At 42.7% G+C, this 24,560-nt stretch overlaps 2 protein-coding genes across 8 annotated transcripts in view; one reads left to right on the top strand and one right to left on the bottom strand.

The window, feature by feature from the left end:
• Nucleotides 1-7,102, bottom strand: part of hmbox1b (homeobox containing 1 b) — a 50,464-nt gene extending 43,362 nt beyond the window's left edge. For 2 of the 5 annotated variants that reach the window (XM_040017929.1, XM_040017930.1), the window contains exon 1: nucleotides 6,822-7,102. In XM_040017929.1, the coding sequence (XP_039873863.1) occupies nucleotides 6,822-6,870 (49 nt within the window). In that variant the 5' untranslated portion in view covers nucleotides 6,871-7,102. The remainder of the gene's footprint in view (nucleotides 1-6,821) is intronic. The other 3 variants (XM_040017922.1, XM_040017923.1, XM_040017925.1) reach the window with 2 other exon arrangements.
• Nucleotides 1-24,560, top strand: part of disp1 (dispatched homolog 1 (Drosophila)) — a 110,788-nt gene that overhangs the window by 2,921 nt on the left and 83,307 nt on the right. For 2 of the 3 annotated variants that reach the window (XM_040017920.1, XM_040017915.1), the window contains exon 2: nucleotides 3,674-3,741. The gene's annotated coding sequence lies outside the window, so the exon portion shown is untranslated. Of the gene's footprint in view, nucleotides 1-3,673; nucleotides 3,742-17,029; nucleotides 17,215-24,560 lie in introns of all 3 variants that reach the window. The other variant, XM_040017916.1, reaches the window with a different exon arrangement.

Raw genomic sequence — 24,560 nt, 5'->3', positions numbered from 1 at the left:
TAAAAACACCAGTATAGGCTTTTAAGGCCTACAAGTAAAAAACTACATTTTCCGTGAAAATGACGTCACTTTCGGTTTCGGTCAGGAAATGACATAAATGCGATAGTTCCGTTGACGTCTTGTTCAATGTGGGAAGTATTACAAACAGCTGATCAGATCGGCAAAGCGTGTTTCTGGAATATTATTTTTTTGTTCCTGCAAGCGCTTTTTATGCAGCTTTTGCAAAGCTTTATGTGGAAGGAAACCGTGACCGAGGACAAGCTGATGGCATAAGATGTAAGTACAACTCCTCCGGTTTCATATGCAAAACAAATGATTGCGCTAGCTTACGTGGTTCCGGTTCTACAGGGATTTAAAAATAGTTATGCAAAACGGAGCGTGCTGCTCTGACCGGCTTTAAAGGGTTAACAATAACAATTTATTGAATAATGACTTTAAAAAATAATATAAAATAGTGTGCAAATACTGATAACAGTGCAAATGTTTGCAATATAAAAATAAATGAAAAATGTAAACATCTATGTTTAGTGAACTTTGCAGTGTTGCTCTGTGGTGCAGCTACGACACTGTAGCAAAGTTTACACACTGTGTCTACTTGATCCACGTCTGACTCCACGAACCCATAATGTTTCCACACCACTGAAGTTTTTTTTTACCTCGCTTTTCAACCAACGACAGTCACTCTCCTCTCCAAATAACTTCTGCTTAGCTTTCCGAGCTTCGGGTCTTCTTAATTGTTGTGACACGTGTTCGAAATGCAGAGAGGTGCGCTCGATTTGCCACACGGAGCAGCGCGAGAGTAAAGCACGAGGGAGGGGCTAATAATCGCCTCAGTCATTTTTAATGATCGTTGAAAGCCCAGATCGTAATCGAGATTAAAATTCGATTAATTGAGCAGCCCTACTACCAATCCGGCATTTCATCTCCGAGGAAGTTATCGCAGAGAGAAGTAAAGCAAGTGTGTAAGTTCATCTCTGAATGTTTGTAAAGTATTCCAGCGTTAAGCTTAACAACCGATATATGGAGCGACTGCCTCTCTCTTGTTTGTCTTTGGCCCACTTTGCACCAGAAAGAGGAAACCAGCGGCTGAACAACAGCAGCACGTTTAAGCTTGATAAGCTGCTGAATTTATTTAATATTACTTTCTACACCAGGATCTTTTTCTACAGCTGACGGCTGGTAACTGTGCAGGGGCGGATCTAGCAAAGTTTAGCCAGGGGGGCCGATAGGGCATGAACAGGGAAAAGCGGGCACAAAGACATCCTTTTCTTTCTTATTCTCATTTAAAATGTCGAGCGTTTAATAAATAATTATCTGAATCTTACACCCAAAGTTTTAATTTGATGTAAAATGTATAGAAGTCAATTACTGTATATAGTAACTATTAAGTCTAATATACTCTAGTAAGCTATAGTATTTTTTCCTTTGGGAACCATCTGTGCAGTTCTGTTGAAGAAAGATGTTGAGTCTATTTAATTATTCTTGAAAAATAATTTATTTCTGTGCATTTTTTTTCACACTGCGTCAAATTAAAGTTGATTACGTCGATTAAGCATCATGAGGTGGGGGGTGGTTCCCTTTTTTCTTTTTTCTTTTTTTTTGCTGGGAGTTTGCAACCCTATTAGTTAGGTTGTTTAATATTTCTGCTAAGTACTCTTTAAAACACCAGAATAGGGAGGATGGAGCAGGTTTAAGTTTATTAGCTTGATCAGTTTTGCTGAACTATGAAATATTTTGGGTGCAGTGTATTTTTTGCATACAGGTATAACAGAATAGCTTTAGTGTTGTTGTTTATTTAAACTTGAGTATGAACTTATACAAAATGCAGCAAGATATTAAAAAAGAGTTTTATTGATTAAAAAACACTATATCGGATTCATATCGGTATCGGCAAATTTATGATATCGGTATCGGACATAAAAAAGTGGTATCGTGCCATCTCTAGTAATAAGTAGACTTTTGAGTGAAATCCATGTTACTGTCCACCTCAGCTTGTTATTTTCCTTTATTTGTATAATGCTACAAATATGATAAATAGGGAAATATTAATGAGAAAATGTAAAACTTAAAGATTAAGTTTGTAAAGTCTCAGAGATTGTGGCTAATTTATTAATTAATCAAATACACTCATTTAAAAGGAAGAAATGTATAAACTCCTTGAACCTGAATGAAAACAGTACATTTTGTGCCACCTTGAAAAGCTCCCCCTTACCTTTCTAAACCAACCTGGCACATAACTATGGGGCTTTGAAAATGCCTGAATTTTGAGATGAGCCTGTCATGAATGTTAATTTCAAGTAGGAAAGAGCATCTACATAACAATGACAGTGTGTCAGTGTTATGTAGATAAATATGATGTGTACGTTGAGTTTTAATGTGCGGCTTACCCAGTAAGTCCTCGCCCGTCTAGGCTTAGTGGCAGAAAACAGAAATATTTGAGATGATAAGCCATCCCCCCTTTTCCCTTTTTTTATTTATGAAAGCAGGTTTTCAATGCCGTGTGTGTAAATGCACTGGTTGGCCAGCTCTCTGTCAACAGTTTGCAGTGAAAGTGTTTTTCGTACGAGCATTAGTGAGCTAATCCTTGTTTTATAGCTTCTCAACGTCATATGAACGTGACCAAGAGCTCTTGAGCCAAATACTTTTTACAAACACAAGAGGGAAGTGAAAGTCAAAGATCTTTTGTGTTCGGTTAGGAACCATTGCTCGACCTAAATAGGCGTACAGAGACAGCAGCTGACAGTGTAACATGGGGGTAGACGGGTCAGAGAGAAGCTCAAAGCCCTGGTTACACAGGAACAATGGCTGAATAGTCACTCCTGTTAAACTCCTGTGAAGTCTGCTTGAATTCCATTGCCTGTGACACAGTCCACGGTCCACGTCCACAGACGGGAACAATCGAAGGAAAAATCAGCAGGTATGCCGACGTCTGCACGGACTGTCTGACGAGAGCACAGAAAGTAAAAGAGTTCATCCATCCTCTTATCCGATTCAGGGTGGCAGGGGGCTGGATGATATCCCAGCTGTCATAGGCTGAGGATGAATCTTTGGACTGTAGGAGGAAGCCAGATCTCCAGGACCTTCTTGCTGTGAGGCAGCCGTGTTAACCACTGTTCCACCCACTGAAAGAGCTCATGTCAGCCAACATTATGACAAATGTCCTCGCTGGTGGATAATTGGATTGGCAGTCATGTGCACAGCTAGTATGAAGGTTATGAGAGCTGTCTTTGAAAATGGACACTAGTGATGTGGACTCTTGTTATCTCAGATCAGACAAGTGGAATATTTCATTTATTTTGTGATGTTTGTGCACCAACACAGCAGTCATATGTGATTCAGTGGGTTTAAGTAATGCATTAAGAGTTCAGCAGTTGCAGCCTTGTCTAATGCATGTTTGCCTTGAGAAACGCTTGGCTTGCCTTTGCAGGACGCTTTGGCCCATTTGCTCTTTACAGCCCTGTTCAGTCAGTTTTGCAGCATTTTTGCAGACAGTGGATGAACTAATTGGCTATTACCGAGGCCCAGCTTGTAGATTATTATTAATCTACAATAACTTATTTGAACTGTGAGTCGTGCAAAGTTACTCTAGGAGAATGTGGTTTCTTTGAAGTAAAGAGTTGTGGATGCTCTGTACTCTTCTTTTAATCAGGTTGTCATTGTTTCTCTCCGTTAGGTGAGCTCGTCTCTTTGTGATCAGGAAAGCAAAGGAAACACACAGAGTGCTCATCCTGAGAGTTTACAGTAAGTACCTACACATACCACTGAACAGTCTAATATTCAAAGAACACACACACGGGCTCTAATTTTAAGGATTCACACATCACGTGACTAACTTGCCTGTACTTGAATTGTCGTCTTGCACGGTGGAGAAAATGCCACTAGGGGTCACTCTGCAGCTTGTTATTCCTCTGTAAGGTTTGTGTGTGATGTCCTGCTGAGATTGAAGGCTGTAAACAACACTTTCTTTGGTTTTGTGTTTGTTGTGTTTCTGTGACGCTTACAGAAGATATCTGGATTTGAAGTGGGCGGGGCTTATGGATCAGTTCTGTTGGATTTTACAAAACAGCTTTCTCTTCTTTTTGCCATTTAAAAAGTCACAGAAGAGTTTTCCAAGCTTTTCCTGCTCCAAAATCTTGCTTCTAGGTGAACACTCTTATCCTTTCTTTCTGAGCGTTTTCCACTTTCCTCCTTCGCTGTCAGCCATCAGCATCTCCGTCTGCTTCTTATACCCCCCGTCTTTCCTTAATGTCTCTGAATCCCTCCATCCTGGCCTCCCACCCTTAAGAGCAACTGGTCAGGACAGCTGGCTGTAACAGCTGCTCGCTATCTCACTTTTTCCCCGTAGCTTTTCTGTGCCAACCTTTATGTCTTTGTGCTATCTTTGTGTCACCGTATCAGCATATTATTTTTTGTCCATGTTGGAAACATTTGCCTCTGTTGTCTCGTGTGGTCTTGATCTGTATGTGGCAGTCAATAGACTACTTCCTCTTTTGTCTTTTGCCAGTATCAGTTAACAGAACAGCCGTGTTCTGCGTCAGCATATGTAATGTTATCACTGTTCCTTTGTTTTCCTTTTCTCTGTTAACTACCTTCTGCACACAACGCCAGCGTTCATCTTCATTGCCTCAGAATGAATCCCATGTGTCATCTCACAGGCTGGACTGAATTATCTTTTGTCCGTTTGCTAATGATGTGCTGGAATTTTTCCAGGCATTTAGTTAAGGGGGAAATGGGAAAGAGAGGTAATGCACAAACAGGCGAAAGAATAAATGGTAGAGCTGCATTAATCCATAGATGGGGGGAAAAATGTAATCCCAAGTAAGAAGACTGTCTTTACAAAGAGCAATGAAGCCTTTGTGTTCCTTGTAAACTGCTTTATTTCCTTTAGAGCAGGTGTGGGCAATTCATTTCCCCAAGGGGCCGCACGAGAAACTAGGACTGATGTAGAGGGACGCTCCGATAAACTGATCTTGGACAAAAACCCCTGAAATGAGACGCATTTTAATCAGCTGCTAAATTACAGTTGTGTAAACTGGCTGTCCTGTCAGCCTGTGGCAGCAGGAACAGGCTTCAGCACAACATGACCCCCGAATGTTATAAGCAGAAAAAGGACGGCGTGCACGGATGGCCACCGCTATAGCTAACCCTGTGCATGTCTGTGTGGAGGGAACCATGGATACGAGATGGATAAGGGAAGACAGGTGGTTGGAGGTGGGTTCATCTCTGTATCATGACATTATACAGATAATGTGGCCGAGGTTAAACCTGCTCTGCCTTGCCTTGTACATTCCCGTGGACTGAAGCTGCAGTTGATTGAGCCGTCAAATGTGCCGATGACAAACGCGTGACCTTTAGCGTCGTTGCTGATGTGCAGTTGTTGGCACTGTAATTTATCTTGCCTTGCTGTGGGTCGTATCCTCTGCTTTTCCTCCTTGGCGTGGCACAGGGGTTAATCGGGCTGGGAGCCGGATGCCACCGGAGGCATGACTGCACACTTGCTGCCAATAATTCAAAAGCAAGGCGCTGGCTTCTTTGATGTTGAGCTGAATGATGGAGACGCTAGTGGATCTCAAGGAACCATGTGGCACCAGCGTGCCTGATCTCTCGTCTGGCCTTGTAGAGACTTCAGATTACTGCACAGTATGGATTTGTGTGTCCTGGTGCTGACAGGCAGGCTGGTTTGATCCACTGAAGATGTCCAACAGACAGAGTAGTTGTTCTGTTTCTCAGGAGGAAAAGCCTTCTGCTATCTTGGCTGTCAAAGACATGGATCTGGATTTATCTCAGATCAGTATTTTGCTTTCACTGGGGATGAAATCCAAGCCAAAGATCAGATGGACGGGTCTGCACGATTCACTAGTGGGCTTTGTTTTGGCTACACAGGGGCAGCATGAACTATATTTGAAGACGTTCCTGGAAAACCAGCAACAAAATCTTAAATACTTAAACTGTGGACCCATTCTAAACCCCACCCACCCAAAAAATAACCTCCAACACCCCCCACTGCAAAGTTCTGCATTACTGGAAACGGCAACGTTTCTGTCATTTAATTGTTTAACCTCTGATGCACGCTTTCACGTTTCCCATCCAGTGGGCGGCATTGTCTTTGGTCCCTGGGCCTTATGTTTGACACCCTTGATTCTGTGTCATGTTAGTAGGCATTACATCGTTGGTCCAATATTCACGCTGTTTTGGTCTCTAACAACAGTGAAATATCTAAACTGTGTTCAGGAGGTTGGTTTGGTCTGCTTGGTGCTAAGCAGCCACATCTTGCATGTGAACAGGTGTATCTAACAAAATGGCCTGTGAGTGTGTACGATGCACACATTATAGTGCTGTAAAGGTTCAGCTGCAAATTCTTCTTAGGTTAAACACTAAAGTCACCTTCGTACACGCTAATGCTGACACGCTGTAATACTTTATTACCTTTGAATTTTTATGTCAACACGATTTTACGAAATCTGAAACCTGCAAACGATTTATCGTTTACATCGATCTTATAATGTCTGCTGCAGTAAAATTGGATTTCACAAGACATGAGATGTCGGCATGAAATTTAAACAGAATGCATCTGTTCTGTTTAAATTCTGTCCTCTGGTTAAACCAAGGACGGACGTGCCCGAGCTTTTAATGGAGATGCCAAAAGCAGCGAATGATGAAAGCTGTTGCGACGTCTGTGTTTTCAAAGGGTTCGTCACCTTGTGTCGTTTGTCTTGAGACGCAGAAGATGGAGAGTGCTGTAGGAAAACGTCTGTGTGGCGTCTGATCGGGTGATTTTGTTTTGTCTCGTACTGTCTGGATAAATGACTTTTTTTTTAAACAGCACCCGTCTGATGGCTGCTGCTGCAATGATCTGCCCGCTTCCTCCATGCTCGCTCACACATTCTTTGTTATTCAGTAATTCAGCGTGCAGGCTGCAGCTGCCTAACCATCCGCTTTCATCTCCTCAGGACATGAATGACTCGGGTTAGGGTTGGAATCTACTTGTAAGGGATATTTTAATTTGCACATCATAAAAAAGTGGAAATCCAGAAGGATTGGTGTAGGTCTATTTCTTCCCTCTCTCTGGTTGGCTGGGCTGGAAAAGATGGCACATTGCTACAGCTGTAACATGGCGCCGTTTTCCCTGCCTCAAAATGGGCCTTTGTAATTCTATTGGTCCACATGTAGTTAAGGTTAAAGTCTGCACAGTTTCCTGTTGTTTCTGCTCATTTGATAAACTAAAGTGTATTTTAATGCTTGAGTGAATGACAGCCCACTTTTAGAAGTTAGTTAATATTCATTTAGCAGCAGTGAATGAAAGTTTTCTTTTTCCTGTTAGGGTTACTCGCGCCTCAGCAGATGCTATCACTGCCTCTCCCACCGTCCATCACGTCAGCTCCTGTCTGCGTGTCTTTATGGAGCTCGTAATTGAAAGCAGGCTGCCTGATGGTCCCTTTTCTTTCTCGTTCCCGGGCTTTAGATTAAAGCGATCGATAGCGCCTGGTGCGCCTCGAAAAGCATATGTGAAATATTACAGGCTCTGGCCACTGCACTCAGCTTTAAGCTATTTGACCCAGAGAGAGCCCTGTGTGGGAAGAAGCGCTCTTCAAAAAGAGAAGAGTCTTGTCTCAGTCTTGTGCATCAGCCCAGAGCATCGCCGTATCACTGCCAGCAGCACAGCTGTCACTGTTTTTATATTTGACATACTGACGGATGGTGACAGGAACAGGTGCTGCACATTTGCGCCACTACTTTATTTGACCCGTTTAAGTGCAGGAAAAAAAGTCTGACTGCAGTGGACAGAGTGCATCAGTGCAGTGGACGGCAGTCTGTCTTCTTCTTTTTAAACTGAGGTTTGCTACAAACAGGAAGGGGCACCGACACGACGGATGAAGTCATGTGGTTCACGTGGAGTGAGCCCCCCCCCCATACACAGATCACATGGGAATGTCTTTGAGCATCAGCCTTTTCCATCCCGCTCACATTCGTCAGTAAAATCTGTGTTGAGTTTTCAGGAATATCAACCCCACATGGACATTTGTACAGTATATTGTAGCACTACTCCATAGTCACATGGGCTCACATGGGCAAGTACCTCTAAATAATTCAATAAAGTTTTATTTATACAGCGCCAAATCACAATAAGGTAAGGTAGACCCTACAATATTACATACAGAGAAAAGATTACAACATTTGTTCAAGAACAAAAGTATCTTCTTGAAAATGGGTCACTTTTCCCTCTGAGCTCTTTCAGCTCTTCGTCATGTCGTTTTAAGCAGTTAGCTGGCAGAGAAGAGAGAGTTCTCTTCCAAGATGTATATCACGTTTAAACTGGTGAAATCTGAGGCCACGTTTGAACATGACTAGCTCAAAGCCCATTAAAGATAAAAGCCTGAGGTTCTCACTGGCTGTTCTTACTATCATCATGGATTAGGATCTGGGATTTGGGACAGATGCATTAAAAATGTCTGATAATTGGCCAGTTAAAATATAGAGGAAAAAAAGCCCCATATTTGAGCACACATTAATAAAAGAAAATTTTTTTTTTCAAAAGACTGCTTGTGGTCATTTCTCAATGTTGTGTACTTATATTTAACAATCCTGTGAAATAAAGCATGTTGGATTCTTTGTAACATGAAATTTGTGCTCACAAAAAGTGTAGTGCAAAAACAGAAACATTAGTATTCACTCATCCACATAGAACAAAATTCTAGTGTTTTCAAGTGGTGATAACTCAGAGGTTCTCTGACATGGTCCAAAGATTGTCATAATTTTAGCTTTTATGTCAAATATTTTTAAGATGTTTTAGTGTTTTTTTTTGTTTTTTTTTTAAAGTTTTATCCAGTTTAGAACTTTTTTGTTTTTGCACGTTGAAATCTGAGTGTCTCATTATGCAAGGTCGGCCATTTATATGGATCCACTGTAATAACATGGGAATGGTTGGTGATATTAAAGTCCTGTTTGGGGCACATTAGTATATGTGAGGGGGCAAACTCCTCAAGATGGGTGGTGACCATGGTGGCCATTTAGAAGTCGGCCATCTTGGATACAACTTTTGTTTTTTCAATAGGAAGAGGGCCATGTGACACATCACACTTATTGGTAATGTCACAAGAAAAACAATGGTGTGCTTGGTTTCAACGTAACTTTATTCTGTCATGAGTTATTTACAAGTTTCTCTTTGTTCACAGCCATTGACATGTCGAAGAGGTTAACACGTGAGGAGCGAAATTGTGTTGATATCTGGTGAACGCAGTAACCGGGTCATTGCAGCAGATTTCAATGCAAGACACCCTACGAGACCACCCATCTCCCACGCTACAGTTAGCAAACTGCTTGCTAAGTTTGGTGAAACTGGTTGGAGGATGAACGCCAACTTTTTTTCCACTGGATAAAAGTTAACATGAGGGATTCTGGTGGTCAGGGACAAATGTAATCGCATAGCAGGATGCTGTACGGGCCAAACTTTAGTCAGGAGAACAACTGAGATCATTCATCCACAATACGAGGTTAGTTATTAATATACTGCAACAACATGGGAACAGAGCAGCTGCGAGAGAATTCAACATTAATGAATCAATGTTACGGAAGTGGAGGAAGCGCAGTTTTTGGCTTTCCCCATATTTCAACAGTGCTTCATCTCTTTGCTGTGACTGTCGGCATAATTTGCAGATGATAGTGGTTTTAGCCGCTGCGATGCTTTCGACCAAAACAGGCGCAGCTTGATGACATCATCAACATGCGCTATCGCGATAGAGCGATATCGTCAAAATCTCTATCGTTGGCCAAATTTATATCGTTTCTATCGTATATTCTTTATATCGCCCACCCCTACAACCATTCCCATTTTATTACGGTGTATCCATATAAATGGCCCACCCTGTAGATAAAAGCCTGAGTCTCATCATCAATGTTCCCTCTAAGCTGCGCGTGTGCGCAATGCACTGCTGGCACGTCTCTGCGCACAGAAAATCTGCTTTGTGCACCAAAAAAATCTAACCTGAATTGAAATTAAACTTAAAACTTTAACGATTCTGTTTTGCAGTGTTAGTCAGTCAGTGGCTGGCTGCTCCCGTATGGGATTAGAACGATGCCACCTTATCCCACAGTCCAGCCAATATGCGATTCACATTCGTATATACGCAGCTAATCAATGTCGTTGACAGGCTATGACAGCGTCCTTATGTGCCGACACCAGTGTTTTAGCGAGCAAAGCAGCGTGGCTGATGTGGAGTGAAGCCATCTCCAACGTGTACAACCATTGGAGATGTGAGCAGGACAGACGGAACAACTGACGGGAAAAGTGAGGACTTTATACCAGTTTTTAAATTGTGTTGATCGGCCACGTAAAACCAGAGTTATGATAAAAATATCTGCAATGTTTGGTTTTCTTCCTGAATACTGTCGTTGTTTATATTTACTGCAGGAAGAAACGGTAAAAACGGCGTTTTAGAAGGAAAACGCTCTGTGAGCAAAAACAACACCAAAAACCCCAGCCTTTCCTATTGGTGGAAAAATGTACCATGTGGACCAATCAAAAAATGATATGGCAACATTGCATTTGTTGTTTAGGAAGGAGGACGTTTTAGGAGTGACGGCGTGTTTTGAGATGTGAGAGATTTGCGACGTTTAGCGCAAATCTTGTGTAGTTAGTGTGTAGTTAGCAGTGTTGGGAAGGTTACTTTTAAAATGTATTCCATTACAGATTACAGAATACATGCCCCAAAATGTATTCTGTAATGTATTCCGTTACGTTACTCAATGCGAGTAACGTATTCTGAATACTTTGGATTACTTAACATATTATCATGCTGTTTACAACTACGTGTATGTACTATTGCTGTGATTTATTACTGTTACTGAAGGTCCGTGGCTCCGAACCGTAGTAAAGGGACCTCTGGCTAACACGTCGGGCTCATAGCCGAAAAATAGCTTTACTTTGTTGTGTGGGTCAACTTTTCTTGCGAGAGACAGAGAGAGGCGTTGAAAGGCTGCTCCAACGGAACTTATTGTTTTTGGAGGAAAACAGGAACACGGTGTACAGTCGAGTCTTAATAGCTTACTTACAACTGGGCTCGTCAGGCACTCTTCTTGGCTGCAGTGGTTATTATTATATTTACATGCTTCCAGCTCCCGTTTTTCCTCGATGACAGCTCGTACTTTTCCTTTTTCTCCCTCCTCGCTCACAGACACATCAAAGGTATGGCAGTCCATTCTCCCTGCAGCACGGACTACACTGCCTATGATGCTACATTCTTTAGAGCACCTGTAGCATTCTGCCTATTAGCTTAGCACAACAACAACGAAAAGGCGCTCTCTCACCCAGGAAACACGCAGAGAGAGAGCGTCACCCTGTAACCATGGCAACCGTAACGCTGCCACCTGGAACAACAGAACGTAGCTGTCAAACAAAACCCAAACAGTCCTGACCCGCGACAATATGAAACAGGAAAGTACTGCAGTGTAATCCATTTATTTCAACAAAGTAACTGTATTCTAAATACCACCTTTTTAAACGCTAACTGTAACGGAATACAGTTACTCATATTTTGTATTTTAAATACGTAACGGCGGTACATGTATTCCGTTACTCCCCAACACTGGTAGTTAGTGTGTAGTTAGTGTGTAGTGAGTGTGTAGTGTAGTCAATAGTTTTGTTGTGTGTGTCAGAACAATGAGGCGACTGCTGAGTGTTACAGGTGTTACAGCAGTGATACATCTGCTGCTGTCAGGCCTGCAGGTATCAGGCTGTTGTTCTCCTTCATCTCATAGTGGACAGGAATTATTTTTTGGAGTGACACAAATAATTTGTGTGGCATCAGATTTGATGCAGAACAGCTGATTGTTCTGTAAATAGTTTGAAATGTGTATTTAAAAAAAACACCTTGGCTGCATTTTTAGGTTACTTTATTTTAATTATATAGTTACTTTTTTGAAGAAGTAACTATATAATTAATTGCCCAACATTGGTCTTTATATGCTGTATTTTGCAGACAGAGTTACAGACTCTCTCCCAGACCACAGACTCAGAATACAAGTCAGAGCTTTATAAAAAGAAAACTTGGAGTTCAAGTTATTTTTCCTTCCAATAGTGTTAACATCCTACACAGGTCATGGACAAGATTGTTTTTAATTTTCATTGTAAGTGGGCTAAAGCAGTTAATTAAAAGTCGTCTAACAGAAATGTAAATGCTGTAATTTGATTATTTTAATAAACCATGTAACTTGGATGGATTCAATGCTGGCGTGACCACAGTGCACACGTCTGCTGTCGCTCACAGTGTCCAAGGGACGCTCAGGGAGTTTGTGTGTTTGCTCAGACACATGAAACATTAGAGTGAACATTGCTCATCATCGTTATGAATCAGCAGCTGTAATTTGGGACAGATGCATTAAAAAAAAACATCAAACACAAAATATTGTAAAAATGTGCTGATTTGAACCAGAAAGGCCAGGTTGGCATTTTATTTTCTGATACAAGGCCAGTGTTCCCAGAATTAGGAACGCAGACCGGGAATCATTCTTTTATTTATAAGGCAAAGTCAGGTTTTACCAAAACCTCATGAATATGAAATAAAGTGGAACAAAGTGCATTCAACAACGACTTTACTGTCCATCTCCTTAACAAGGTGTTAAATGTCAGGAGGACCACGATAAACATGTATTTCAGGCTGTGAGAGGAGGAAGAAAGAAGCTACTGCAGCCCCTTACTTGGAAGCAAAACAAGACCAGTGCAAATAAAAGCAGCATTTATTTTTCCTCTTTGTTTATCCTGGGCCTGTTTAATGTATCGTATCACTAATAAATACCAACAGTTATTGTGTCTTTACACATGAAGGAATGATTCCCAGTCACTTCCCCACAGTCAGGGATAATTAATCTGAAACTGGTGTGAGATCCGCACTGCCCGATACCTACAGACACTGCATTGGATCAGAAATGGAAAAAGCTGGACTGGGTCATCCCTGTTTGTTTAAGTTTGCAGTTAAGTGAGAAGCTGTTTGAAAAGCTGCAGGTGAGAAATTCCAACCTCTGAGCTTCTGCTGTTAGCTTTGCAGCTAGCAGCTAGTCTGGTGCTACTGATGCTCAGTAAACACAAACTGAAATGAGCAGGTTGGCACTGATACCTGGTCCAGCTTTCTAAATCAGAATCAGGTGGATCCCTCACTGTGACTTTAAACAGACACTTTTTATTTGAGTTTATCAAAACTCTTTCAAAAAATCTTTCGCAGGTTACACATTCTTGTCTAACCGGTCGTGGCAGATGGCCCCGCCCCGCCCTGAGCCTGGTTCTGCTGGAGGTTTCTTCCTGTTAAAAGGGAGTTTTTCCTTCCCACTGTCCCTAAGCGCTTGCTTATACAGAGTCATCTGATTGTTGGGTCTTTACCTTGCAATATAAAGCGCCTCGAGGTGACTGTTGTTGTGATTTGGTGCTGTATGAAGAGAATAGAATTCAATTAATACCTTACAGGGGGTACTGAGTCATCTCGTGTTTTCCTGATGACGTTAAACCACATATGTTGTTTGTGAGTATTTTCATTCTCTTACTGGACCCATTCTTAATCTGTTGCCATTCTTTGGCCTGCACAAAGTCATTTCGCTTACCTCACCTCATCAGTCTTTCATTTTGTGAGTGTGCATGTGTAAGAGAGAGATGTTTCTTCACTACATCTTTCCTTGGTTGCGTAGCTCATCAGACAAATCCCCACAGACAGGACCTCGGTTCCCCCACAGAGAGAGGCTTCATTAGGATTTGTTGCACAAACTGGAGAACGTTGACGGCTGAGGGAGCAACCAGGCCTCCTCTCCCGGGGACACGTGTTCCTTGCTGTGGCCTGACCCTGGAGTTCTGGGCCTTGTCGAATCATATTTGGCTCATACGCCTCCCAGTGTTGGGCTTAGTTACCTCTGAACTGGTTTCACTGGGGCCTGAATGGTAAACTGAGTTGAAAGTGGTACTAAATGGACAGGTTGTAGAGAAAACACAGCGTCACGCTCATGTTTCTCTCATGAGGCCTTTTGTTGTGTATCTCGCAGCCTGTGCTCTTACTCATCAGGAGTCAGGTGGTCTGTGCTAGGCTAACATCAGAACATGTTGAGGAGAGGATCATGGTGTTTGAAGAGGGGAGGTCTTTCCTGCCTGTTGCAGATTCCAAGAACGGGCCTCAGAAGCTTTACGTGCTTCGTCTTTGTCTTCCGGTCGCGTTCAGACTTTTTACCTGGTTTCAGACCTTACCCCATCTTCTGTTTCGATTGAACAGCCATGTCACACTGGAGCTTTTTATTGAGGTCAAGGTCAGGATTCCAATTGGAATACTTTTTATTTATTCGGTTTCGATTTTTCATATTTATGCTGAGTAATAAACTTTTTACATTAATTTTATTGGATAAAATAATGCAAAAGTCTCTCTCACTTCAGATATGTGTATATGTTTTTTGTTTCTACAAATGATAATTAAATATCGTTATGCTGTATCGATTATTTATGTATTTCCCCCACACCTGATAATGGGTCACTGCATCTTTCATCCTTTCCGGTGCTTCAGCTCCATGCTCTGACATCCTAACCATTCTTTGTCCATTCAGTCATTATTACCTGACATATTTCCTTGATTACTAATAGCTGCCATCGGCTGCCAGTGTTTTAGATTGAAGGTGACCTACGTCCCGATGACAGAATGATGTCTGATTACAGAAGCCAGCCAATGTCCAAATGTCTCAAAAGGGCTAAAGTAATTCCATTACTCGGCTGGTCCACTGCAGTCCTTATAATAGACGTTTCTTTACTCAGCCATCTCCACATCATTCATGTTTGGCGATTAACATGAATGAAATGTTTATTTAAATCACTCCTATCTGAATACTAAGAACCAGGATTGACCTCCCCAGACGTCCTCCATAATGAGATAGTGACATGCAAACCTTTCTTTGTGTCCCACTGCCAAGACTCTAAAAGCTTTGAATTTTGTTGCTGTGGGTTTTGCGGTTAGGGATATGTCTCACAGTCGATAAGAACTTAACTCCAGAGTTAAGCTGATAAAAGGTTAGCACACAGTTGCCCCTCACACATTATGCCACCTTATGGACTCCCTGTAAGCCCAAGGACAGCACAAGGCCACATTCCTCCAATGCTCGACTTAATCATTACTAACAGGTGACTGTGCCATGATCAGTAGATACAGTTCACCTCCCAACTAACCGCAGAGATAGCCACTGCAGGTGGAAAACAGTGTGCGACTGATCCATCAGCCGTTCTGTGTGAACAGCTTTGTTTCCCGATATGCAAAGAAGGACTTGTTTAAAAAATCGGGATGTGAGGGGTGTGGCTTGTACCATTTCAACTCGCACTTCGATGTTTTCCCAAACTGCTCAAATTGTCATTTTTGTCAGTTCCCAGCTGACCACCTTTATGAAACCTTTGTCATTACTCAACCTCGTCACACAGTATCGACTTTATTTGACTGAACCTTTGGCTGGACCCTATAGAGACCCATAATGGAGACTTGTTGTGCCCTGAGGCCAAGCTGAGAAGCAGCGCAAGTGGAAAACTGGACTTAATGATCACAGATGGAGAACTTATTCAGATCCTGACGGACAAACACTTTCCTCATCTGGCTTTTTTGTCACTGCCTTACATTGTGGATTGTGCTGTTGCCCTGATGGCTGTTTCACGGCACTGCTTTTGCTGGAAAACTGTTGGCCGTCATGATGTGCTATAAAGAAACTGGCACCACAAGCTTCCTGCACCACTTCTCCAGAAATGATCATTCTCATGGGTGAACTTTACCGTTAATGCCCCAAGATGTTCAGAATAGCACAACTGCTTAGCTTAGCAGTTCCCATTTCAGGCTGGTTTTATATTTAAAAAAGAAAGAAAGAAAACTCATGCTAACTAGCCTACCATTTTTGGTAGCCCCCACCCTACAGGTGCTACTCCAATTTAAAAAAAAAAAAATAAAAAAAAAAATAAAAATATATATATATAAACCTACTGTGTGGTTGGCTCCAGAGAGACTGACTTATACTCTGTGTACCACTTGGACGTGTTTTGGTCAGTGGACACTAATTATTCAAGGCCTCAGACACACAAACCTAAACACCAATGACTGTAGAAAACATAGACGGCCTAACAGCGCTGCAAAAATGAAGGCTCTATCGCCCCCTGGTGTCTGCCTGCAGTGCATGCCATAAACCCAGATGGGACTGTGACGTCCCCACTCAAGTCCCGCAGACTCTGGCTGCAAAAGTGCAACACAGCAACTCCCACAAATGGGAAATTTTGGCTTCATTTTTGTACCGTGGGAGGAAGTGCAGCCAGGCCGTCCATCTGTAACGCTAAAGACCAGTCGGTGACTTCAGGGAGACATTTTTTGCCCTAACTAGTTGGAAAGTGGTTGCTGGTTGTCACTGACTGAATCCTGTTGTGATTACTTTGTTCACTCGCAGTTGCAGAGAAGATGCCAAGATCTTCAAAGTAAAAGTTGTGTCTTCAGGTCTTTATACAGCAGACATACAGAGTCTGTACAGTTACTTTGCTTGTTAAAAATATTTTTTGGACTCGCACTGATTGTGCTGGAGGAACTTGCACAATTTACTTTTTTGCACACCAAGTTGGATTTTTCTGTTTGGGTTTTTTTTTTTTTTTTTTTGGATCCAAATAAATGGATGCTGACCAATCATCAGCCATTTGTCTTTAGTGACCGCTGATTACAAGCAGGTCACTGACCGGTCTCTAGGCCTGTGAGACAGGTCTAATTTAATTTCACTAGTCTCACATCAGCTCAGTTTGACAGTGATTATGCTTTCAGTTTACGGTAGTGCGAGCTTCTTCTTTAGCTAATCTCAGTCTGAGTCTATGACAGGACATTATGTCACCATAATTTCCCAACAGCTGACCTCAGTTTGTGGTAAAGCTGAAATGTATCATAAACATGCAACGATGAGGTGGCGGTGTAGAAAGGGTGCACCGATCAGATATCGGTCCCTTTTATTTTCCCTTTGTCGTGTTTTATATCATCCCAGAGTTCCATCTGCTTTCTTGCCACAGAACAACTGAGAGAGACTTCGTTAGTGACACAGACCAGAGAGGGTTTCTGATGGTGGGAAGGTGCTCCCAGGCAGCGAGAAAGGCCTGGGCCCGAGCTTCTAGCCCTGGAGGGTCTGTTGTAGGGATCAGATCACAGAAACGGGTGGAAGGGTGGAGAAATTGATGGAGGAAGGCTACAGCAGAGGGTGAGCTCCATCCATTACTTTTGTTTGACATGACAAAGACATTAGCTTGGCTTAGCTTCATCCATAAACTCGAATAAAAGGCTGTGTGCAGAGCTCCCGCCAAGCAGGCTGGGTTAACCTGACGCCCTCCTTCTCTTTGTATCTCAGTGCCTCTCTCCTTCATATATCCATCTGTGCATTTCCTTCTCACCCACACTCTTTCTTGCTTGTTTCTGAACGCACTCCCGTTTTCTGCTCTTTGTTAGCTGTTAGGGCTAGCTTTAGATAGCGACAGTCATTGTTTTTGCAGATTTTCATTGTTTAAAACCAAAAATCAGAGTTGAATTGTGTTGAACTTAAAGCAAACACAGGCGTAAAACATTATGTTTTGCTTATGCAGCCCACTACTGAAGACTCAGATATTTGTCTTTCTCAGCCAGAGAGTTTCCCGTCTTCCATGTGGATGAAAGCTGACGAAAAGCATGTTTATTGCGCTGCATGCTGAGCTGTTATATAGACACATCTGCATGCAAACAATCACATATGGTGCATACGGTATATACATACACACAGGCATGGATGTACATACAGTATGCACACCATACATGTCCGCTTAACTGAACTGCAGGAACATTTGGCTTGCATTTCCTCGTTCCTTGGCAATCTATTGGCAGCTTCTGTGTTTCACTAAGTGTTAACTAGTGTTTCACTAAGGCTCATCGTCCTGTGGATGCAGTGAAGCTCTGAGTGGTTCAGTGTGCTCCTGGTCAGCTTCAGGCTGGCAGCTGTGGAAGCTGAAGGTTTACTAATGCCGCTCACTCGAGTGTTGGCAGCTCTTAAGCCCCCACGACTTGGGCTCTGTGGTTTGCACTGCATGATTTGTATTGGGTGGCTGTAGGATGTAAGAGCCTTGTATCTTTTTCTCATAGTTTCCACTTCTTCTTCTGTCCTTTTAGAGTAAGGCACTTTTGGTTACTTTTTGTTAGGAGGGAGTTTTTCCTCCCCACTGTCACCATGGATACAGCTGAATGATGCTGAGGACTGCCAGTAATTAGCAGCGACTTGGATTCTGAACCTTTGAGGATTGTTTATGTTTCGGAAATCGATGACAGATGCTGTTGTTCTCAGACAGATAAAAATAAATAAATAAACAACTAATTTTCTTGGGTGGCCAATGGCCATTAAATACACACGGGCAGCCTGCCCAGGTAATGTTTATTTGTGGGAAAGACTTTGCCTGTTTCAGTTGTTCTGTGAGCTCTTTTCCTACCACGGTTATAAGTGTTATTATCCCTGCATCCAAACCTAATGTCTTGGCTCCAGCAAACACTCAGAATAAAGTAACATGTAGTTAGCTGAAAGATTATCACAACACTGATTTTAATCTGCTGTCAGATTTTATGTTATGTTGAATTAATGTGCTTTGTGTGCTCCTTGGACAGGTGATCTGAGGTACAGTGTGTCCTGCAGATTTGAATGGCAGGCTTCAAGTTCATTTAGGTTAAATGTTTAATAGAGTTGGGAACTAAAATGCAGAGTTGTTTTTGTAAATAACTGTACTCCAGCTGTTACTGGCACCTCATGTCTCCACCCAGAGTGGGAGCAGTGACAGAAACGGCATGTTTTATGGTAACACCTTTTCTTTACCCCAGGGTATTCAGTATTTACCAGTGTGTGTATTTTTTTCACTGCTGTTGCTGGTTTGCACTGCATTATCTATAAATATCACTTGGCAGTCCAACAGTAGGTCCATTACCGTGTTTTCTGTTGGTGCTACGTTGGAGTTGTTTTTCATTGAGATCTTTGTTCTCGTGCCAGTTACTTGGTCTTCCCATTTTCCCCCCAAACAAATTGCTTTTACTGGAAACATAAAATATGTAATTTCCTGCAAACTTAGCAGACATAAATGTTTGCACCAGAACATATCTTTAATAAAAGCAACATATGTTGGATTACCCTTTTTATTGTCCCGTGGGAAGATGGGGTCACTTGATATGGAAGCAAAAGAAATGACCCTGTAAATATGGATCGATTTTTTTCAGATCTTCCTTTTTAGTTAATTAAATCATTCCTTTCCATAGAAAAGGGACCAGTCTGTTTTTTTTTTTTGCTGTCTTCTTTAGAAGCCAAAGCCTTTCTGCAACATGTGGCTTACAGCCAGAGAGCTGCCTGTGTGAATGCATCAGAGTCCCTGCATGCACAGATGGATGCACACATCTCTGGTCAGGATGTCAAAGCTTTACGTCGCCCTGCAGAGCTGTAGGCCCGAGTACCCCTGTCGCCAAGCGCAGTCTCACTCAATTCATCGGATGTCCTCTGCTGTCAAGAGCATTCAACTGCATTGTGTATGTGTGTGTGAGACAATACGTGATTGTCTAGCTGTCCTTGTAGTTTTTGAACACACTTACAGGTATGCCTTTTTCTAAGTTTGACTTGGAGGGTTGAGGCTTGTTAACGTCGATCTGGTCTTTTGTTCATTTGTATTGTTTTCAGATCGGCGACAAACCTGCACGACTACTTTCTGAGTGCATGAGCAGCGCGCAAGTGTTTCTGAAAGATCACAGAGGTCAAGGATTAGATTAAGTCATGGGCCATATAGGACATGTTAAAGTGTAGAGTTAGTGGAGGTGAATATCAGGTAATGTAGCGCAGTGCACACACATGCCACCAGAGGGCAGTATTGAGTCTTCAACAAGGAGCTGAGCTCAGTGAGCTGTGAAAAAAGCTACTGCGAGTAAGAAACTACGTTTTAAGTTTTGAAAGAAGGTAACATTATTAACTAGGATTCAGTTCAGCTCACTGACATGTCAACGGCTGTTACAGCAGCTATTGTTTACAGGTCATCCAGCAATATTGTGTGGAAGAAGACAGCGGTATCCCTAGCCCTTAATGTCCTAAATGTTGAAGAAAATGCTCAGTGTGGCTAACATTAGCACCGTAGTGTGGTTTAGCCAGTTTATACTACGATTATTCCCTTTTTATCAGTTCATCTATAGGCTCATTCATTTTTGCTGAATGTCAGAAAACTGGTGTAATGTTTCAGAATCTGAAACCTAAAGATACTTTGTTTCTAATGTAATAAAAGCAAAAAGATTGCAATTTTAGATAGTCTAAAAATGTAATGAATGATATACTTTCAGTATTAAATCTGACCATTTAATCACTCTGTTACTCTATTGTCTCAGCTTTAGTTTGACTAGCTTTAATTTACTCACCGAAGGACTCAAAAACAACACATTTCGGTACGCTGTATACTGTGTATATTGTTGACCTTGAATCTTGCTCTGCTGCTGTACTGCTCTGGAGTTGAATTTTCACAGAAGCATCTTTTCCACTTGTTACTGAAACGCTTCATATTCTGTGAGCAATATCTGGTGTTGTCCTTTTTCTGCTTAGTTAGTGCTATTCTGTGTGTTTTTGGAAAACTACCACTCAGAATTTTATTAATCGCGAAGTGGTGCAGCACGTGGACAGGAAGGGCCCATCAAATTTGGATGCATCTGGATTACTTTCTCTAAAACTGCTGAGTACGCATCGGCCTTGGCTGTGTCGGCACTTTGAGTTTCCTTCTAGTTACGCCTGCATTTGCTGTCATATTGCCACTGATGGACAATAAATATGATAGATGTGCTATTTTACTCGAGACCTTAAATGCATTTTGTAAAAGACCCTTAAAGGAGCCATGCACCCAAATGGCCAAAAAGTGATCTGCTTTGCTTTCCGTGTTGCCTGGATGCACTAAAACTCCCACTTTAAAAAACTGTGATAAAGACACAGTGATGGGATGCACAGACTGTTCTGCCATATCTCTGTCTCCTCATATATACACAGATCTAGAGCAGGGCGATATGACCAAAAATATTTATCACGATATACATTTGAAAATTTGCGATAACGATATAACTGACGATATAATTGACACGAGACAAAATACTTTACAACTCCACAACTTTATTCGTGGAAAAAAACCTTAAACAAGCAGCTGTTTTTTTATGTGCATTAAAGTTATATAAAAACTGGCCGACATATCCTCAGCATAACCATGTATAACATCCACAAAACTTAAAAAGAGGTTACACACACACAGTACGGTAATATTATGTTGAAGCACAGTACGTATCACTCTGCGAGGCTCCGCCTACGGTAGCCGTAATGCTCCGACAATCCATCGAGCGGTGCGGCTTCGTAGCTCAGCAAAGTCGTACTGAAACATCTGACAGATTTTCGAGCGCCGTGCACATAAAATCGTTTCGAGGTCAGTAAACACAACCAGAGTTCATACATAAGGCACACGGGATTATAAGGGGCTCTGGCGACTTTCAGAAAAATCAAAGGATTGATTTTAAGTGCGCCGTATTTTCCAAACAACATGGTAATAACGACGGCCCGCTAGCATGCTCTACCAAAAATAGTGCTTTGTTGTGTGTCTGACGGATGAAAGCTAAACCAGTTCCACTGAAGCTGCAGCATTTTTACAAACCAGTTCAGGTTCATCTGTTTCATTCAACGATCCACTTTCGCTCTTCTCATTCTCCGAAAAACGCCATGTGCGTACAAAAACAAAGGCACTGCGCACGCGCGTTTTACCCATATTCTATCGCCATATTTCATTTTCTTATCGTTGCCCAACATCATACCGGTATGATGTGGCCCTGCCCTACACAGATCTAGGAATTATTTCAAAATATTCTTCACAGGTGTCTGTTGGTCATGTTGTTTTGTTCTTACTGTGCAGAAATGCAGTTTACTCTCTGTCCCACTTGGGTGCACTTGTGTCTGGCCTCTGTCAGCTGTCAGCAGCAGTGATCCTGCCTGAGCTGTGCCATCCCAGCAGGTTTACAGACCTCTGCAGACTCGCTGCTTCACTCGGTGGCCTAACTGTGATTTGTGGACTCGATGTCGTTTGGGTCGAGCACGTTCTCGTTTGTTAACCTCTTCAGGTTAATGTTGTGGAATTCTGTGACACCACCGTGTTGAGTGTGATTTACACCCAATTTAAAACTTGATAATGTGCCGATTTAGTATTTGGACTCCACAAACTATATCACTCAGGCAGACCTGAGTAGAGGCATCAGGAAAGCTAAGGCTGCCTATAGGAGGAGGATTGAAGATCACTTTGCTGACAACGACCCCAGAAAAATGTGGCAGGGGATCAATCGCATTACCAACTACAGAAGCAATAACCAGGCAACATCTAGGACTGATGCCTCGCTGGCTGAGGATCTAAACCGTTTCTTCGCCCGCTTTGAGACGACCAGGCCCCCAGCTGTCGCACCACTTCCACCCGCCCCCAGCACTGACACACTAACACTCAGGGAGCACCAAGTGAGGTGTGTTCTAAGGTCAGTGAATCCCAGGAAGGCGGCAGGTCCTGATGGAATACATGGAAAGGTTCTCAGAGCATGTGCTGACGAACTGACCGGAGTCTTCACTAAAATCTTCAACCTTTCCTTGTCATCAAACACCGTCCCGCCCTGCCTCAAAACCTCCACCATCATCAGCATAATCGACTGTAGGTTCAGCATTGCTTAATAGCTTAATAACAAGCAGTTATTTCTCCCGATTCTCCTGAATCTGTCAAATAATTGCTTATTATTGTAGCGCACTGTCACGCACACTTCTTAGTCCCATACACCTCCATCACACCCTTCCTCCTCCCATCCTCTCCGGTTACAGAATCAGTGCTGGCTTTGTTTTTCTAATAATCACTTAGGCCTAAATCACAAAGGTAGGAGGTCACCACAACTTCCCCTGTGGGGTTGGTTTAAGTGGCCCTTAGCCCGGCTACAGTAGCTAATCACAGGGATTTATAGAGTGCATCGCGGAGAGGCCGGACAAACCTAGGGAAATTTGGTGGCACCCTGCTGCAGGTGTTACAAGCCTCTTTTCTTCGTGCCGTCTTTCCTCCCCCTCCCCTTCTATTCCAGCTGCTGATGGTAGGCAGCTGCTTGTTCTTCACCTACTGGGGCTCTGTTGGTGGAACATAATGCTGGCAGCACCCTCCTCCTCATCCTGTTGCTGGTCATTCCCGTGTCCGGAAAGTCCTCCACATAAAGCTTTCATAATTACATTGATCTTGAGGGGGCCTGTTACGACCTGCTGACGCATTCAATCACATTTCAGCATGGCCCTTGTTAAGGGCGGCTTTTCCCCTTCTTTTTAAAGCATATTCCAAGTTCACATCCAACCGTTTGTACTTCTCATGTTTCTGATAATTGGGATTTTTCACATGGGCCTGAAGGAGAAGGATACAAATTAGAGGATGAGCCCTGTGGATGGACGGGGAGCAGGGTCGTTGCATAGCTGAGAGGAAGGCTGTCAAAAAAACAAAACTCCAGAGGCGTGTAATACAAGATCCAGATGTTGAAACCCTCCAGCAAACAGCCCGCCCCACCGTGTTCATGTCTCCTGTACATAATCGTAAGTCTCGATTACATTGCACTGACAGCATCTCAGCACTCTTTGGTATCACTTGTTTTCTCACCATCATCTGTGGAGCTGCTCTGTTTTGCTTCCAGGCTTAATTACAGGAAGTGTTTTTAGGCTCCAATGCCCCCCCCCCCCCCAAATTTCCCCCCGATCACGTCGTCGGTCTGGTTTGAGTGAGCACAACAGCGGGTCAGAGCTAATGAGCTCGCTGGGATCTAAGAGCATTGCCATCTATAGGCATTCACCCCCAGCCTGTGCCAAATGCCGAGCGCTGAGAAGCCTTGATACGGGGGGGGCTGTAACAGAAGAAGATCTTAAAAGGGGCTTTTTGGGAGAATTGAAATCACATTGTTGTTGTTGGCCTCAAGAAATGCCAAATAAATCCAGATAAAACTTGGATGAACCGCTCCCAAGAAGTCAAGGTGAGCAAATTCTTTCTCCGCTTCCCTTCTCCTGCCTTCACTTTTACCCTCCCCCCATTTTTCCCCCAGTCCCCATTTTCCGAGAGTAACCTTTGCCATGAGAGGTCAGAGCTGTGTTTCCAACAGGATGACCTTCGGTAATGAGAGGGCAAGTTAGAGACTGACCTGGAAGCGCATTGTTCATCCATCCTGGGAACACAAACAGTAATAGTGCGAAGGCACACAGGAACAGCTGCACGGCTGCAACGTCGCATTCTCCGGCCTGTTCTTTCACCCATCCATCATTTCACTGCAGAAACATATAAACAAGAAGCACATCTCCTTTACTCATGTGACATCGGAGGGCTGTTTCTGTCTGCCTGACTGTTGAGAGCATGCTGCTGCCCGCGGGTATATCAGCACTTTCAGGCACAACACTGTTGGCTTCATTATCCTCATAGAAAAAGTGTTCTGACAACCAAAGCCATTTCAGCCGGCACCAATATGATAACAATAAACCATAAGATAAGCTGGGTT

Source organism: Simochromis diagramma, unplaced genomic scaffold (genome assembly GCF_900408965.1).
Source record: "Simochromis diagramma unplaced genomic scaffold, fSimDia1.1 OVJJ01000802.1, whole genome shotgun sequence".
NCBI lineage: Eukaryota > Metazoa > Chordata > Actinopteri > Cichliformes > Cichlidae > Simochromis > Simochromis diagramma.
This window is presented reverse-complemented; position numbering and strand designations above follow the sequence as displayed.